Source organism: Castor canadensis, chromosome 7, assembly GCF_047511655.1.
Source record: "Castor canadensis chromosome 7, mCasCan1.hap1v2, whole genome shotgun sequence".
Lineage (NCBI taxonomy): Eukaryota > Metazoa > Chordata > Mammalia > Rodentia > Castoridae > Castor > Castor canadensis.
The window spans coordinates 50,127,281-50,144,762 of NC_133392.1; the positions used below are offsets into that span (position 1 = coordinate 50,127,281).

Sequence of the window (17,482 nt, forward strand, 5' to 3'; positions counted from 1 at the left end):
TGGCTTTCTTTTGTTCTGAGACTAAATTTGAATATGTCCTCTTCTGAATTTGGCCTGTATATGCTCTATCTCTAGTTGCATCTCCTGTCCCAGTTAGCACTACCTAATTCTTTGTTTACTCACAGTAGCCATGCTGGCCTTTTTCTAGTTCCAGAAATGGACGCTGCCTCCTCCTGCCATAGCATCTGTGCTGGTCTACTCCTAGTGAGAGCCAGTGTAGCTTACAGGCTGATGTAAAGCAGCTGAAGTCCAATTTTCAAAGGAGACTGCCTCAGTTCAAGTTCTGATTCTACAATTCAGCTGTGCATCTTTTGGCAAGTCATTTTACTTTCCGTGCCTTAGTTTCCTCAACTGTAAGATGAGGATAATGGCAATGAGTGCTTCAGATGTTATTGTGGTCAAATGATTGTTGGCAGGCATGACTCTTTCCTTTCACTTTCCTTCCTGGGTAATTTCTTCTAGAACTTCTATTATGAGTTCTAGGGACACTTTTTTGGAGAAACTCAATGATCATTATGACTGAGTCTAGTTACTCCATTGCAGATTTTTTTTCTATATCTTTTTTTCTGGCAGTGCTGTGGCTTGAACTCAGAGCCTTTAGCTTGTTAAGCTGGCACTATACTACTGGGCCACACCCCAGCCCCTTTCTGCTTTGGTTACTTTTGAGATAGGGTCTCATGTTTTTGCCCAGGTGGGTCTCAGACACATATCCTCCCATTTAAGCTGCCCACCTAGCTGGGATGACAAGCACAAGCCACACATCCAGCTTTTATTCATTGAGATGAATAAAAGCTAACTTTTTACCTGAGTTGGCTTCCAACAGTGATCCTTCCAATCTAGGTATCTAGGTATCTAGGTATCTAGGATTACAGGCATGAGCCACCATGCCCGATACTTGTACATATCTTAAATCTCTTATTTAGAATGCTTACTGTAAGACTACTTTATATTTATTTGAATGGTCTATTTACTTTTAGTTAATATTCTACCTTTCTCAGTAGAATGTCAACCCCAGAAGCAAAGTATGTCCTTCATTGCTCACTATTCCTTGGGCCTAACAGAGTGCCCAGAACACAATACGGTCCCCATAAATATTTGTTGACAGAAAAAGATGGTAAACATTCCTGATAGAAGGCCATGGGAATGCTCCTAGGAGACCCTTTTGGTGCTGAAACTCCTGTTTTGCAGAGTCATCAATAACAGAAAGGAAAAAATTCAGAGAAAGAGAACATGGAGTGGTGCATCTGTTCTCAGTTCATCCTAAGGCCACTCTGAGCAGGAGGATTATCTGCTCAACAAGGCAGGTTTTGAGGGCTTGATTTTGTTCCATTATCTGCTGCTGTGTGACTTCAGTCACATCATTTAGCTGGCCATAGTTGTTTTCCTCATCTGTCAACTACACCACAGTACCCACCAGTGTCAGTTCTTGTTAGGTCAGTACTGAACCTATAAGAGTTTCAGCTTACCCTAAGCATATTACCTGCTTATCCATGGACCCATGCCAATGATAAAGCTGGCCCCAGATGTTAGCCATTAACCTCCCTCTCTAGAACAGTGACAAACTGCTGCCTTATCTTCCTCCCTAGAATAACAAAAAATTCTTTGTGCTTTTGTTCATTAACCAAAAGAAGGTATGAATCTGTGTGACTTGGAAGATGCAGTTCCAAGAGGCACACCTGTGCAAGCAGAGAACTTCTCTTCCTTGGTGTTTCATATCCACATTGTGGGGGAATCAGAGGTCATCCTTCCGGAGAGACTCACTTTGAGAACAGAGAGGAGCCCTTAGTCCTGACAAGACAGCCCTGCCCAGATGCCTGCTGCATCCAGTTAACCACCACTGCAATCTCCAAGACTCTCTCTCTCTCCTCTTTCTCTTTCCTCTTTCTCCTATCCCTTGAAAATCACAAAGAAAATGACTCCTTCCTCATTCCATTGGAGGAAAAAAAAAAGCCTCTTCTCCCGGAATAAGGAGAGTAAGCCTTTTGTCCACCTCCTTCGAAGTGGGCCACTTGGGTGAGATGAGAGTGTCCCTAAGTTTGACGAATGAGATGCATGCAAGACATGCTCTTAGTGATGCCTGCAAAAGATGCACTTTTTTTTTCTTCTACCCCTCTTTTTTCTCCCCCCTCCTGTCCAAACTTGTGGGACAGGCTGGGACTGTTTTAGGGTACAGTGTGGATGTCTATAGGAGTTGTGTGTGTCCTTCGTATACATTTCAGCCTTGAACTTGGCTTGTATCGATGTTTGGAGGAGGACTGTGAAAGTTTGTAGAGTGATGGAACGTGCACGTTTAAGTGCAGAAAAGTAGTGACTGATGTGTGTGTGGATGATGAACTACGTGTGCACTTCTGCATTCAAGAGCGGTGTGCTTGAACTTGGCGACTGTCGGCTTGAAGAGCTGAGGGTGCACGTGTGGGACAGGCTTTATACGTGGAGGCGCAGAAAGTGGCCGTGCGTACGTGGTGTGTGCGCGCGAGGGTGCGAGCGAGCGCGAGGGCTGCGGGCCCGCGCGTCGGTCCGTCCGCCCGCCCGCCGCGGCTCCCCGTAGGCCGGCCGGGCCAATGAACGCGCGGCTGCCGGGGCGGCGGGCGGGGAGGGGGCGCCGGGCCCTGCGAATGGAGGCGCGGGCGGCGCGGCGCGCTCATTCCGCGCGGGCGTTGCTGGCGGGGGGCGGCGCAGCCACTGGCCCGGGACCGGGGCCGGGACCCGGGGCGGCGGGCGGCGTGGGCGGCGCCCGAGGCTGGGATGCGCAGGGGGCTCCGTGGCGGCGGCGGCGTCGGCGGCGGCGGGGGGACGAGCTAGCGCCGCGGCGCGGGGAGGCAGTCCAGCCCGGCCGGCGAGCGGAGGCGGCGGCGCCGGCGGAGCGGCCGTGGCAGCCGGAGCCCGAGCGCCGTGCGCCCACCATGGCCGCCCAGGGCGAGCCCGGCTACCTGGCGGCGCAGTCGGACCCAGGCTCCAACAGTGAGCGCAGCACCGATTCGCCTATGCCCGGCTCCGAGGACGACCTGGTCGCGGGGGCGCCTCTGCACAGCCCCGAGTGGAGCGAGGAGCGCTTCCGCGTGGACAGGAAGAAACTTGAGGCCATGTTACAAGGTAGGCATCCCCCGCGTCCTCGGACTCCGGGACTGCGCCCCGACAGCTTCCCGGACATCCCTGGCCCCGCTTAGGCTTAGCTCCTGGACCCTGCCCCGCGGAGCCAGAGTATCCCTTAGGAAGGAGACCTCGAGGGGCTCCCGCCCTTCCACGCCTTCCAGGTTGCCGGGCACCGGGGCCCTGTGCTAGCTTGACCGGATCAAAGAAGCCCAAGGCCGAGAGTTGGTCGTGGCGCGACCTAGACTTTGGAGACGCCAACTCTAGCCGGGACACCTGGGCTGTGTCACTCGGGCGCACTACGACGCACGGAGTGTGCGGGCCTCTCTTCTCGCTCTCCCGCCGCCGGGCGTTCTACCTCTGTCTCTTTAGTGTCTGTTTCCCTCTCCTCCCCTTGTCAGAATCCACTTCCTCCAGCTGAGTGGCCTTGACTCGCAATTGGGAAACTCTGTAGATGTCAAGGCTTAAGACGCGAGCGCCCCCCCATCCCCCGCCCCAGCCAAAGGGCCAGGATGAGCTGAGCAGCCCCAGCGTGGGGATTGTCCCCGGGGCAGTGATGGTGCTTGAGGACAGTGTGTGTTCACCCCCCTGACAGGCTTATAAAACACATCTTGAGTTACAGTCAGTTCATAAAAATCTTCCTGTGTTGTGGGTGTCTCACTTTGTCTTTCACAATTTGGGATTTTTTTTTTTAAACTCTTTATTTTCTCTAGGACGCTCCCAGGAAGAAGACCTTACTTAAACCATACTGGTCTGGAAACAAATTCTGATTTGTAAAGCGAGGATTGGAGTGAATGCTCAAATGTCCAAGGTCATTTTGACCTTGTTTAAAAATGTTAATTACTAGCCTACCTGTAGTCTACATCCAAAGAGAGGAGTGAGGTAGTTTGAATGACTAGTACTAGGATTTGTGAAAAGGGCCAGGCGTTAGTCTCACCAAGGGTGAGCAGTGAAGAGTCATTCAGTAGCTAGTGCTAGGATTGGAACTTTCCAAACTTACTTTTGTGGCTTTATGCATAACTTATTTGACTTTATCAGACAGTGTATCGCAGCTTCTCCATTGAAGTGCAGTGGCTTTTCAGAACAATTAAGCAGGTTATTTTAAGAGAGAACAACATGTTTTCCAAAATAATAAGTTGGTGGAAACAAATAGCAGGCATGTTTGGCAGGCGTTTTTGGATGTGCTGCAAACTTGTCTCCCTTGCTGCTTATTCTTATTGATAAACATCCCTCATGTTTGTCATGTCTCTGTCTCTTTTTCCCTTAAATTATGTAACTTTCTAGGAGAATTCCTTCTGGGTATTGCAAGGCAGATTTGAAAATTAAAACTCTAGTTGCATTTCAGCAACTCATTTTAGTTATTTTATTTGTTCTATAATTCTTTTTTCCCCCCTAGTTTCTGAGTATAAAACAAAATACGAAATTTATGTTGGAAAAATACTGTGAGATTGTTTGGACTGAATTAAGACCACATACTCATCCTTTGCAAATAGTTTTCAACTTGTGCCTTACATGAGTTGGGAGTGAGTGATGTGAAAGATTTGTAATCTTTCTAATAAGATATTCTAATAACACTAAGACATCCTTACCTGTTTTACCAGGCAAGTAACAATAGTAATGTTGGCTTCTGGGAAACACACATGTATAACCTGAGCTTTAGAAGTGAATTTCTTTTTGAGTTAATTCATTTTCATTTTGAACACAATGAAATAAGAATGAGGCATTTATTAAAATCTGAAGGTTGTCCACTTTGCAGGTGACACCAGTTGGTTTAAAATTGCTTTGCAGTGATCAAGTTTCTTTTACAGAAAGTCTTAACATTTCTTCATCAACCTATATATAATGAAATCGTAGTTTAGTGATTGAACATAGTGCTCTAATTAACTTTCCAAAATTACCTATGAATGAATTATCCCTGTAATGAAAGTAAACTTTGAACAACTTGACAGTAGAGCCCACTGCATAAATAGTGTGCCAGGCATTTTATGATGCCTGCTTCCCAGTGTCAAATAATGTAGAACCACCATGTTTGAAGGAATAAGGCTAGTTTCCTGAACCAAAAATAAGCATGTAGCTTATTGCTTTATAGCAAGTGGTTATAGCAATTTGAGCACTGGTTTCAAATCCCTGTGGGACCTTGGGAAAGTTCCTGGGCCTCTTTCTGCCCTTAGTTTTCCCATCTGTATAATGGGGTTGATACTAAGACCTTTCTCCTAGGTTTTGTGAGAATGGAAAGAGTTACTGCCTAATAAGCTAAGACTTTCTACAGTGTATGTAAATGATATGAGCTTTATAAATATCATTGCTTCTGTTATTAATAATAAATATTACATCGTGGATTTAAATGATTTCCAGTGCCTACCAACATTTATGGCATATATTTGATAAATAGTTGCAGAGCAGAAGAAACTAAAGTAGGAAGTCCGGCAAATCAACAAGTGTTCTACCATTATTAAATGTTTTTTTTCAGTGGAAAGCTTTTCATTTGAAAATGGTCCAGTCAGTAAAAGTTGTATTTGGTTTAATCTCTGATTATCATGAATTTGAACTGGTCATTTTTCTCTTATGATTGTTTTAAAATATGTGGGATTTTCCAACTGAAATCTGGATAAATAAGATTGTTGGCTTTTAAGACTTCAGAGTGTAAATTGGTGATTATAATGCTTGGAATTTGTTTTCAGAGAGACTGTCCTGGGGGCAAGTTAATCTTTAATGGGTTGTATTTTTATTAGTAGAGAAATTCTTCTACGCAATGGACCAAAAATTCAATGAGGTTAAAATATGGGCAGTAGGGTAGTAGTCAAAGAAATAACTACCATTCTTTGATGATCACTGAGACTAAAGTATTTGATACACATAAAACCCACCAGACCAAAAGTATAGTGAGAAATTATTTTTTATGGTTTTTTTTGTTTAATAACTACTTTAAAACAGCCATAAAGAATGTTTGACATTGTTGACATTTTTTTGCTGAAATCTAAATGATTATTGATTTTCTTAGTCAATGATTTTTAAAATAGGAATTTACTTTTGAGTTTGGCTTAGGTTTTAGATGGATATTGTCAGCTATGGGATGAAAACCCTAAATAGCATTTTTTCTAGTGATGAATGGAAATAATTTTTAATTCCTTTAATGTTAATCTTCAAACTTCTGATTTCATACTTCATATGAGAATAGTGCTTATTCACTTAAGTCAATTAAGTGTGAGTTGATTTAAGATGTGTAAAAAGGAGAGGAGAGTGTTACTGGGGAAAAGATGGGAGAAAGTAGGAAAAAATTGGGTCACGAGGGTCAGAGACCTGCCTCAGGTCTCTGTGTCAGGGTACTGGGAGGCAAACACAGGATTCCTATATTAATATTTTTCTTTTTACATAAAAATATGTGTACCACTTAATTCAATGTTCCTACATAAAATTTAGACTCACAGACGATTTTGTAGTTTTGAATTCCCTGTGTTTCAGCAGAGGAAGAAGGCAGTGCAGGGAGGAGGTTACTTACATGGGGGGGGATTGACCTCTGGTGGGCTTTTACCACACTGCTGGGAAGACTTTGGAACCTGTGTTGTGTTTTTACAGGGCTAGGCAGAACCGGGGTCACTTACTTACTGCTGCTAGCCACCAAAGCAGAGGTCCTCATCCATAATTGACTAAAAGTATGAGCAAGCAGCGATTATGTTATCTCTTTTTTTTCATATTCCAACAAATTTATTCTGTAAAAGCAATACATTTTTTTTGTTTTTGATTTTTTTTTTACAGTAAGTAAACTCTATCACAGTGCTGGCCACATAGGAACTGCTAAATAAATTAACCATAATAACAATATTCATCATAAACCATAGTGTATAAAGCACACATTCTTGGATTGAAAGTGAACATCAAGTTTATTAGAAGATGAATAAAATGATTTTATGTTTTATAGACATTCATCACTATCTCAATATTATTGGCCCTCCTGGTAGCTTGCAGTGTGTGCTGTGGATTAGCCTTTGTAAAGGTGGTAAGTACACACCAATACAGCTCCACTAGACACATGAGATTCTAGATTTTGCTCAGGACCAGAGTGTTCTTGGTTTGAGTACTTTTCATTTGCTTTTGACATTCTTACTAAATACTGGCAGTAAGATCAATTCATCTCTCTTCTAGTTACATGTTGCTCTACACTTGAGTTATTCATTGGTGCTTAGAAAGAAACTTTTTCAAAGAAAATGCTGAGGCTGGCTGACATGTTCTCCTTGCTCACCTGTGAAATGGAGCTTGTCATGGCCTCCCCATAGGAGACACTGTGGACGCTGACTGAGAGGATGCATGTGACATGCTCATCCCAGGGCCAGGCACGTGACACTGGCATATACTAGTGTAGCAGTAGCAGTGACACTGTCCCACGTGATGGATAAAGATTTCAAAAGACTGGAAAGCAAATGTGTGCCAGGATTTTAATTAAAAAAAAAATCGTATGTGGTTCCTTTTTTTTGTTTTTTGTTTTGTTTTGTTTTTTTTCTTTTTTGGTGGGGGAGTGTTTTATTTTTTAGGAGAGTTTTCTTTGAAAAATCAGAAAATTTGTTCGGGGGATGGTGATTGAGAGAGCAGGATGAAAAGTAAAAATTGCTTTGAAGAATCATTGCAAAACACCTGAGAAGCTATGTAGCTTGGCAGTGAAGAGCTCAGAAGCTGCCCTCAGATCAGCCTGGACTCAGGCTTTCAGTGACTACTGGTGGAGTCCTGTGAAGATGCCCTATGTGCTTACTGGCATGGAGTAAGTGCTCAGGGTAATAGCATACATGCTTAGTAAACTATCTCTCTATAAAGAGTTGTGGGGTTTTCGTTAAGTTGATCACTGATAAATTCAAACATGGCTAGAGAGGTTTGTTGTATCAGTGACTTTTACGGAAACAATATATTTGGCTACAACTAAAGAGAAAAACCTAACACAGAGGGAGTTCATTTTGTCACTTTACAAGAAGTCTGTGGCTAAGTGGTGTAGGACGTAACAGCTGCTCAAGGACATTGAGTTGCCCAGCACCTTCTCTCCTTGGTTTTATTGTCTTTAGACTGTAGCTTTTTGCCTCATTTTTGCAATATGACTCTGGCTACACCTGGAGGTCCATCTGTAGGTGCTGCAGGGCAAAGGAGGAAGGACAAAACTTGTTTCCTATTCAAGAACTCACCTTCCCTTGTGAAAAAGAATACTGTCTCTTGAATGTTCCATATGTGTTTCTTTGGCTGTTTGCCGCAAAAGATGTGGGGAATGTGTCTTATTTCCACCTGTCTAGTTGAAGTAGGCAAGGGAGAAGGGGGTCAGAATGGATGCTGAGTGACTCAACTCATAGTTTCTTCACAGTGGACAAAGCAGAGGAGCCTCGCGAACCTAAATTCCAAAGTGTGACTAAAGCAGAAGCAAGTCTCTATCAGACACTTGGGCCTGCACTGATAATCCCGCAAAATTTAGAGTTTTGGGGGATGTTATATATAGGGAAAGTCTCCTTCTTATGTAATACGGGAGTAAATCTAAATTCCAAGGAAGAAATACCTTGATCATCTAAAGCTGCTTTCCTTTTGATAACTACTTTTTACAAACAGGACCTAGGGCCATTGAGTACTGGAAATATATCATCATCATCTTTGTTTTCTTTACAGTTCGGCAGGGTTGGGGATCAAACCTGGGGCCCTGGATATACTAAGTATACACTGTACCACTGAGCTATATCTCTAGTTCCTGTAACTCTTTTTTTTTTTTTTTAAATCTCTACTGGTTTGTTCATGTTGAGTGTTTTTTTCTCATCAAAAACTATATGACACAATACAAATACTCATTTTTTGTTTTATTACTGTAAGATATCTTTTCTCTTTCCACCCATCTCCAGTTTCTTTTGCAGTTGGTTCAATATAGTCTATGCTTCTGCCCTTTTGGCTTTTTATAGATTGGTCTTTCTAGCATAATGTGGCCAAGAAAGCCAGAAGTTGTTCGGAAATGAAGTCATTTTGAAGCCCATTGAGTGAATCACCATCAGGTTGGTGCTATGCTTTTGTGTAAAATTGTCCAGAATGATGAACTAATAAAATATACCAGTTGACTCATTTAGTTTATTTCATTTGTTTTAAGATAAGAATTCTCATGTAAAAAATGCATATGGTGACCACATATATTCTTGTATATAAAATGCTTAATAAGGTATCAGGAATGAGGCACAATTTTAATGCTAATTTCTGATGCCTTTTGCAGTGTGTGGGGATGATCGTGGCAAAACAAGCAAACAAAACCTCACCCAAACCCAAAAAGCCTTTTTTTGTCTTTTTGCTTATAAGAACCACCATATTTGACTCTTAATCCTTTGACACTATCATTTCGGGCAGTGTCCAAAATGTTCAAACACTTTGGATGTTATACACTTATACCCTTCTTCTTCCTCCCCACCTGCAAATCTACCTACCACTAACTGTAGGAGATGGAGGCACATACATAGGTGACAAGTATTAAATCCTGTCCCCACTTGTGATGCTGGCATATGAGAAGATAATGCTTGCTTTCTCGTCACAAGGTAGTTGCTTCATTAGTGTGAAAAAGACAACCCCACCTGTGTTACAGAGAAAAAGACAAGCACATGTTTGTCTGCGGAGTGAGACGATTTGCAACTTGACTATGTTTGTTTTTAGAGGAAGGTGCTTCAATGTAGGATTTGAAAATTCGCCATTGTTTGATTTTAAAAGTAATACAAACTTATTATAGAATATTTGAAAGTGTAGACAGATGTAATAAAAAAGAAAAACCAAAATTCATCCCTAAATCCAAAATTCAGCAAGAACCACTGATGATATTTTGAGAATTTTTTCTTCATCTTTTAAAAAATACGCCCACATTTCGTATATTTTTGTAAGACATACTTAGCTCCTGCCACCTATCGGTTGTGGTGTTAAACTTTGGGGATGCAGATAAAATCAGGGTAAATATGGTCCCTGCCCTTCTGTGACTTAATTCTATAGTTGGATGGATCATACTTTCCTTCCTATGCACTCTGCATGCCATCTTAGGTATTTTCTGTTTTGTAAAGTTTCAATTATCTGTATCATTCCCTTGATGTGTCTTTCTTTGCTTGAGTGTTAGAACATCTTCAGACATTTTTTTGGTGGCCAGACAGTGGAAAGAGCTGTATGCCTCATGTTTCTCCTCACAACACCCAGGACTCGGATCCCGGCTGTGTCATTGATTAGTGATGTGGCCTGGTGCCAGGTGTGCAGCAGGTGCTCACAGAAGTAATGAGTACTAATTTGCTGCCCAACAAGTGCCTACAGCCTTTTTATGCCTCCTTGGTTGTTCTCATAGTGAAAATTTGGGAGAAAGAATGGACATTTTAAGGCTGGCTTGCTTATTTATTTATTTATTTGACAGTGCCTCACTATGTAGTCCGCTGGCCTCGAACTTGTGATTTTCCTGCCTCAGCCTTCTAGGTGCTGGGATTACAGGTGTGTGCCACCACACCCAGCCATTTAAGGACTCTTACTCAGTTTTGCAAAATTATTTTTCCAGAAAGATTTTCACATTAGGAAGAAGAGACAACAGATTGTCAGGATGTCTGTTCCTTGTACCTGTGATCCCAACAACCTTGCTTGTTTGAGCAAGCAGTTGTGAGATATTACCGTTACAGGACTAGAGTTCTGTTTTTTGGTTTTCACTGAAAAAAATCGAAGTGATGTTTCTTTTATCTGACTAGTATGCCTGTGGATCAATTTCCCTTAAAATCTGTGTGCGTAAGAATCAGAGTTTGCTTTAAAAGGCAAACTCTGGGCCCCTCAGAGACTCCAGATTCTTTATGTCTGGGGGTTGTGCTGGTTGCCCTGATGGGGATCAGCATTTTGCACAGAATATCCTGTGAGTTGATGCAGGTTGGCCCCAGGACCACACTCTGAGAAACACTGCTAGGGGCCTAGAAGATAGTCAGCTAATTAAAGAAGTTGCAGATTCTTTTTGTTTTCTTTGGTTCTCTTTACCCTTGAAGCTAGTGTTTTTGCGACATGATTAAAGTATCTTGAAGGGTCTAGTCCAGGAACAAATGTGCTACTTAATATTTTATAAAATAATTTAAAAAGTGCACACTTTTTATTGAAGGAATTTGTAGTAGAAGAGAAACTGCTTTCCCCACCCTGCAATGCTGGGAATCACACTCAGGGCCTCATGCATGCTAGGCTCATTTTCTACCACTAAGCTGTACTCCAGACCCCTTAAAGAGAATTTTATTTTTAGCAATACTGAAGGTTTGACCTCATAGCCTCACACTTGATAGGCAGGAGCTCCACCACTTGAGCCATGCTCCAGACCCTTTTGTGGATAGGGTCTTCTGCTTTTTTTGCCCAGGCTGTCCTGGGACTATAATTCGTCTACCGATGCTGGGATTGCAGGTTTGTTGAGACAGGGGTCTCACTAACTTTTTGCTGGGCTGACCTCACACTGTGATCCTCCTGATCTCTGCCTCCCAAGAAGCTGGAATTATAGACATGTACCACCACACCTGTCCCTATTCTTGATGGTTTATGTTTGCTCAATCATCTCAGCTCCTTAGTAACAACCTACAAGACACAAATGCCATTGGGCTGTGTATTTTTCAGAAAAAAACATAATCTTTAAAAATTGGAACACTGGCTGCTTTTTGGAATTCTGAGCGGGTCTAGATGCTAGTTTTCTCTGAGGGTTGTTGTAGAGTCTAGACTCTCATGTAGTGTGAAGACACAGCTCATTTGAGTTCAGAATGATAAACTGTCTTCCTACGTGGATCACACTTCTTGCAGAGAAGTGTGATAAATAAAATGCAGAGGATCTTGGGGCAGGTACAGGGATGGGTTTGAATCTCACGAAGAAGCGGGCAGTCCAAGGCTCTGCCTTCTACTAACTGTGGTTAAGTTTTTTTATTATCCCCCTTTGCGCAGCAGGGATAATAACACCTCTCTCCAGGGTTATTGTGAAGATTATACGATAATGTTTATAAACTTGAGTCACAATGGTGCCCTGTAAATGATACGTATTTTCAAATTCATCTGCTTTTCTCCAGCATTTATCCCAGTGTTGTAAAATAACTAACTGCACTGTGTTTATAGAATAAACGACCCATGATGGGTCTGGATTAAAAACTTAGTCCGTTTTAGGCCAGTGGACTTAGCATTGACCTTACGGAATGGGAATTTAAAGTGAGGGAATGTTCTTGGCCTTAATTCTCTGCACAAGATGGGCTTTCATCAGCCTCCGTCTAAGATGCAGTAGAATGTTGTAGCATTCGTGGAAGTATGTTAGTGTGCCATTTTGAATGGGAATATGAGAAATTTAGTTCAAGTAAGGTTAATGCCGAATAGTTTAAATCTAATTTGGGTTAGTATTATAAATTGAAATTTGTCAAGATTGATAAAACTTTTTAGTTTATTTAGTCGCAAAATTCGATCGGGTAGTATTTAGAATAACATCTCCATATTCCTATTTAAATGTGATTTTATGTTTTGTTTTGAGATAGTGTTTCTCTGTGCGATCCATTCTGGCCTGAAACTTGCTAAATTGCCCAAGATGACTTTGAACTTGTAATTCTCTAGGCTTAGCCTCATAAGGGCTAAGATCACAGATGTGTGGGAGCATATCTGGCTTAAATATGTTAAAGCATCTCACACGAGATTACTCACTCTCAAAAAGAAGAGAAATCTTTTATGTCAAGTTGAGAACTGTACTAGGATAATCATGGCATTATTTTAAGCTAGAGGGAAAAAACCCCTTTTTCTCAGTACAGTGGTTGCCTGTATTCAAGAGACTAGAGTTCGTGACCCACTCTTGCCACTGACCTTGTTATCTTGGACAATGTCATAGGGTTTTGTATTGGATGCTGCTTAAAAATCCTTTCCAGCTCCAGTAGTCCAATCTTTTACACAGCATACGATATTGATTCACTAGTGCTGTGAACCTCCTCTGTGTTGAAGGCTGACTCAGCTATGTACGTGAGTAGTGTTGGTGGAATTTGTTTTGATGTGTGCTACACACAGGAGTATCCACAGTGAATGGGAAAGGAGGTAGAGTGAGGATGGTTGGATTGCCTTGGCTTTGGAGAAGCAGGTTGATCATCAGCTCTGTTTTTCTGCCATCTTAGCAGTCAGGTTTTCAGCACCCTGAGTTCTGTGGGTTAGATGTTAGGCAGTGTAAGGTGTTCTATAGCAATTGAGCAGGAATTGCAGTGTAACTCATAGTTTACACTTGTTAGTGTTGGTAATACTGTGCCAGATGAGCAACAGAGATAGCACACTTCCCTAAGTAGCACACATTTCTGTCACATTTTCCTTCTTCTCTGCTAGTGTCTAGTTATCAAGTTTCTTGTGCCAGGATTTATATCTAGCAGCTAAGTGACTAGAATTACATAGCAGGAAAATATAATTGCATTAGAGTAAAATCTCAATTAAAAATAAGGACATCTATATATTGAAATTTCAGATATCTTTGAAATCGTTTTAATTACTTAATTATTGAGAAACAGCATAAGATTTATCTGTCACAGATGACCACGAACACTTGTATTATCTGTGTTCTGAGTTTTTTCTTTTTTAAAATCATATTTTGAGCTTTTTTTTGTTGTTGTTGAAAGTACCATTTAAGGCAAAGTCAACATTTTGGCAAGATTTTTACTATCTTTTTAACTGCTCGATTATAATGATAAAATTTTTAAAACAAAAATTTATGTTTGGCTTGGGTGTTTCAGGAGAAATCATAAAAATATTCATTTTGATCTGGAGATTTTTTTAAAATTCATTTTTTAAAATATGGGTAAGGAAACCCAATATTATCACAGGTCTGTAGAGTTTTGTTTTCCTTCGGATCTATAACTTAGTTAAATATTGTTGTCACTGGTATTGTTACCTAAACAGAAAGATTGCTTTCAAAAATGCACTGTCAGTGAGTGGGCATTGGGCATGCCTTATCTATGTAAAATATGTTTGAGCAAGTTAAAATAATGAAGATACAGCAGCAAAACATTATTCAAATGGATTTTAATTTAATTTAATTCTGTATAAATGACTAGCTTCCAAGCTTGTGAAAGTGTCACATTATGAATTATTTGGGAAAACAGACTATTTGCAGTGGGAAGTTGTTGCATGTGTTGGAAAAATCATGTGTGTATTATGGGACTACAAACATGAATGAGGCCTTCTATCTTTAAAAGGAATACAATCTAGTGAAAGAGAGAAAAGTTACCTGTACTTATTAACAGAAAACAAAGGGAGATTTCATAGAATAAGTCCCTCTTTAATGGCGTCTTAGCCTAGGGTCACGTATGTCCACCCTACAGGACAAGGAAATGAAATGAGGAAATAAACAGGCAAACCCAGTACAATGATGCATGATTTAATTTGTTGCCTCTGAGGATGTCTGCTATTTCTGTTATCCGAGAGACTGTGTCCTTAAGCCTCCCTGCTAAAGGATTAAAAAGATGGGCATTTGTCAATCAGCTTCTGTCTCCTATATGAGGAGGTCAAGTGGGCCTGCATGGGAACTGCCTTCCCTGCACTGGTAGGCTACATACATTAGAGATCTACTGACCTCCACAGTATTTCAGCAAGCTCTAAGGTGAGGGAGAAAAGTGTGTGTGGTGTAAGCTTGAGATGAGGCATTGTTGGCACTAAGTGGATTGATACCTATGCAGAGCTATTCCTGTAGCCTGGCTGGAATCAAAGATGAAGCATTGTGAAGGGATGAGATAGTATAAAATATGGTGTGTCCACTTTAGTATTTTTATGTACTTTAAATGCAGAACCACCATCACCACTGCCACTACCACTACCAAACAAAGACTCAGAAAGGGAGAGGTGGAAGATGGATATATTACATATCTTTTGTTATAAATCAGAGGATGTCTTACTGTGAATTCTGGGTGACTGCTTTTGAGCATGCTTTATGAGAAGACAGAAATTGTCTGTAGTCAACAGATGGAGGAATAGGAAGTCCACAGATGATTTTGAACTACTGCAGAAAAACTGACTCAACAACAATATTTGGTTCTAAAAAGCCTTTATGACAATTCCAGAAATCTGTTACAAAATTACATAATCCAGGAAAGCTACAGATAGACACCAGAGAGAGAAAAAGACTACTAGCTCCTCAGAAAGAAACCTGCAGAGCTCTGTGATTGTAAAATTACACATGTAAAAGTTCAGAGAAAGATGCATCTCTGTAAAAGGTTTGTGAAGCCACAGAATCTCTAGGTGGGCTGACTGGTGAATGTCTCTCTGTATAAAGGCATTCTGTAAAGACTGGAGTAGCTGCTTTTTCAAATATTAAAAGTAACAACAACAAAAAAATCAGCCAAGCCATATGAAGATACAGGGAAACACAGCTCAATTAAAGGAACAAACTAAATCTTCAGAGACCACATCCCTAAAACAGAGCTCTATGAATTACCTGACAAATAATTAAAAGTAAATATCTTAAGTTAGCTTTGTGCACTTTAAGAGAACACAGACCATGAAAATATGTGTGAATAAAATTAGAATATCTACAATGAGATAGAAAATATAAAACAAAGCCAAACAAATCCTAAAGCTGAAGAATATAGTAACTAAATAGAAAAATTGGCTATTGGAGATCAACAGCAGATTTTATCAAGCATAATAATCAGTGAACTTGAAGATCATTTTAAATTGCAGGTATGTGCTATATCACAATGCTCCAGTCAGTAACAACCATCTATGATGGTGGTCAGTAACATTATAATGGAGCTGAAAAATTCCTATTGATTCCTATCGCAGTGCAGCATTTTTGGTGATACTTGTGTAAACAAATCTGTACTGCTGCTTGTATAAAACCATAGCATGTGCAGCTATATATAGAACGTGACTTTGATAATGATAATAAATGACTAAGCTACTGGTTTATGTACTTAGTATACTATACTTTTTTGTCATTATTTTAGAGTGTTCTCTTTCTACTTTGAAACAAAACTACTGTAAACCAGTGTGTTTGTTTATTCTGGCACAGTATCATATTTTTTTGTTACCATGTCTCTTGATTGTATCCAAGAGCCACATTAAGTGATATATCTGTACCATCTAGGCTTGTGTAAATATACTCTAAGATGTTTGCACAGTGACAGAATCATTTGACAGTGCATAACTCAGAGTGTATCCATGTTGCTAAGTGATATGTGGCTGTTGGAGAAACAAAAAGGAACAAAGAGAAGAAAGCTTAAGGATCTTATAGGACACCATCAAGTGGAAGAACACTGTGTATAGGTTATGGGAGTTTCAGAAGGAGAAAATATAAAGAATGGAAAAAAGAGCATATTTGAAGCTATTATGGCCCAAACTTCCAAATCTGAGGAAGGATATGAATATTCATATTTAAGTAGCTCAAAATTCTCCTTCCAGTGTGAAACCAAAAAAAAAAAAAAATCCACACTAAAGCACATTGTCATCAAACTGTCAAAGACAAAGAGAATGTTTTAATGCAATTCCCATCAAAATTCCAATGACATTCATTAAAGAGATTGAAAAATCTACTGTTAAATTTATATGGAAACACAAGAGGCCACGAATAGCCAAGGCAATACTCAGTCAAAAGAACAATGCAGGAGGTATCACCATACCTGACTTCAAACTATATTACAAAGCAATAACAATAAAAACAGCATGGTACTGGCACAAAAACCGACATGAAGACCAGTGGAACAGAATAGAGGACCCAGATATGAAGCCACACAACTATAAGCAACTTATCTTTGACAAAGGAGCTAAAAATATACGATGGAGAAATAGCAGCCTCTTCAACAAAAACTGCTGGGAAAACTGGTTAACAGTCTGCAAAAAACTGAAACTACATCCATGTATATCACCCTATACCAAGATTAACTCAAAATGGATTAAGGATCTTAATATCAGACCCCAAACTCTTAAGTTGATACAAGAAAGAGTAGGAAATACTCTGGAGTTAGTAGGTATAGGTAAGAACTTTCTCAATGAAACCCAGCAGCACAGCAACTAAGAGATAGCATAGATAAATGGGACCTCATAAAACTAAAAAGCTTCTGTTCATCAAAAGAAATGGTCTCTAAACTGAAGAGAACACCCACAGAGTGGGAGAAAATATTTGCCAACTATACATCAGACAAAGGACTGATAACCAGAATATACAGGGAACTTAAAAAACTAAATTCTCCCAAAACTAATGAACCAATAAAGAAATGGGCATGTGAACTAAACAGAACTTTCTCAAAAGAAGAAATTCAAATGGCCAGAAAACACATGAAAAAATGCTCACCATCTCTAGCAATAAAGGAAATGCAAATTAAAACCACGCTAAGATTCCACCTCACCCCTGTTAGAATAGCCATCATCAGCAACACCACCAACAACAGGTGTTGGCGAGGATGCGGGGAAAAAGGAA

At 40.6% G+C, this 17,482-nt stretch overlaps 1 protein-coding gene across 3 annotated transcripts in view; it reads left to right on the top strand.

Moving 5' to 3' along the window:
* The first annotated feature begins 2,855 nt into the window (after positions 1 to 2,855).
* Positions 2,856 to 17,482, top strand: part of Bicc1 (BicC family RNA binding protein 1) — a 262,071-nt gene continuing 247,444 nt past the window's right edge. For all 3 annotated transcript variants that reach the window (XM_074078893.1, XM_074078894.1, XM_074078895.1), the window contains exon 1: positions 2,856 to 3,093. In XM_074078893.1, coding sequence (XP_073934994.1) covers positions 2,904 to 3,093 — 190 coding nt within the window. In that variant the 5' untranslated portion in view covers positions 2,856 to 2,903. The remainder of the gene's footprint in view (positions 3,094 to 17,482) is intronic.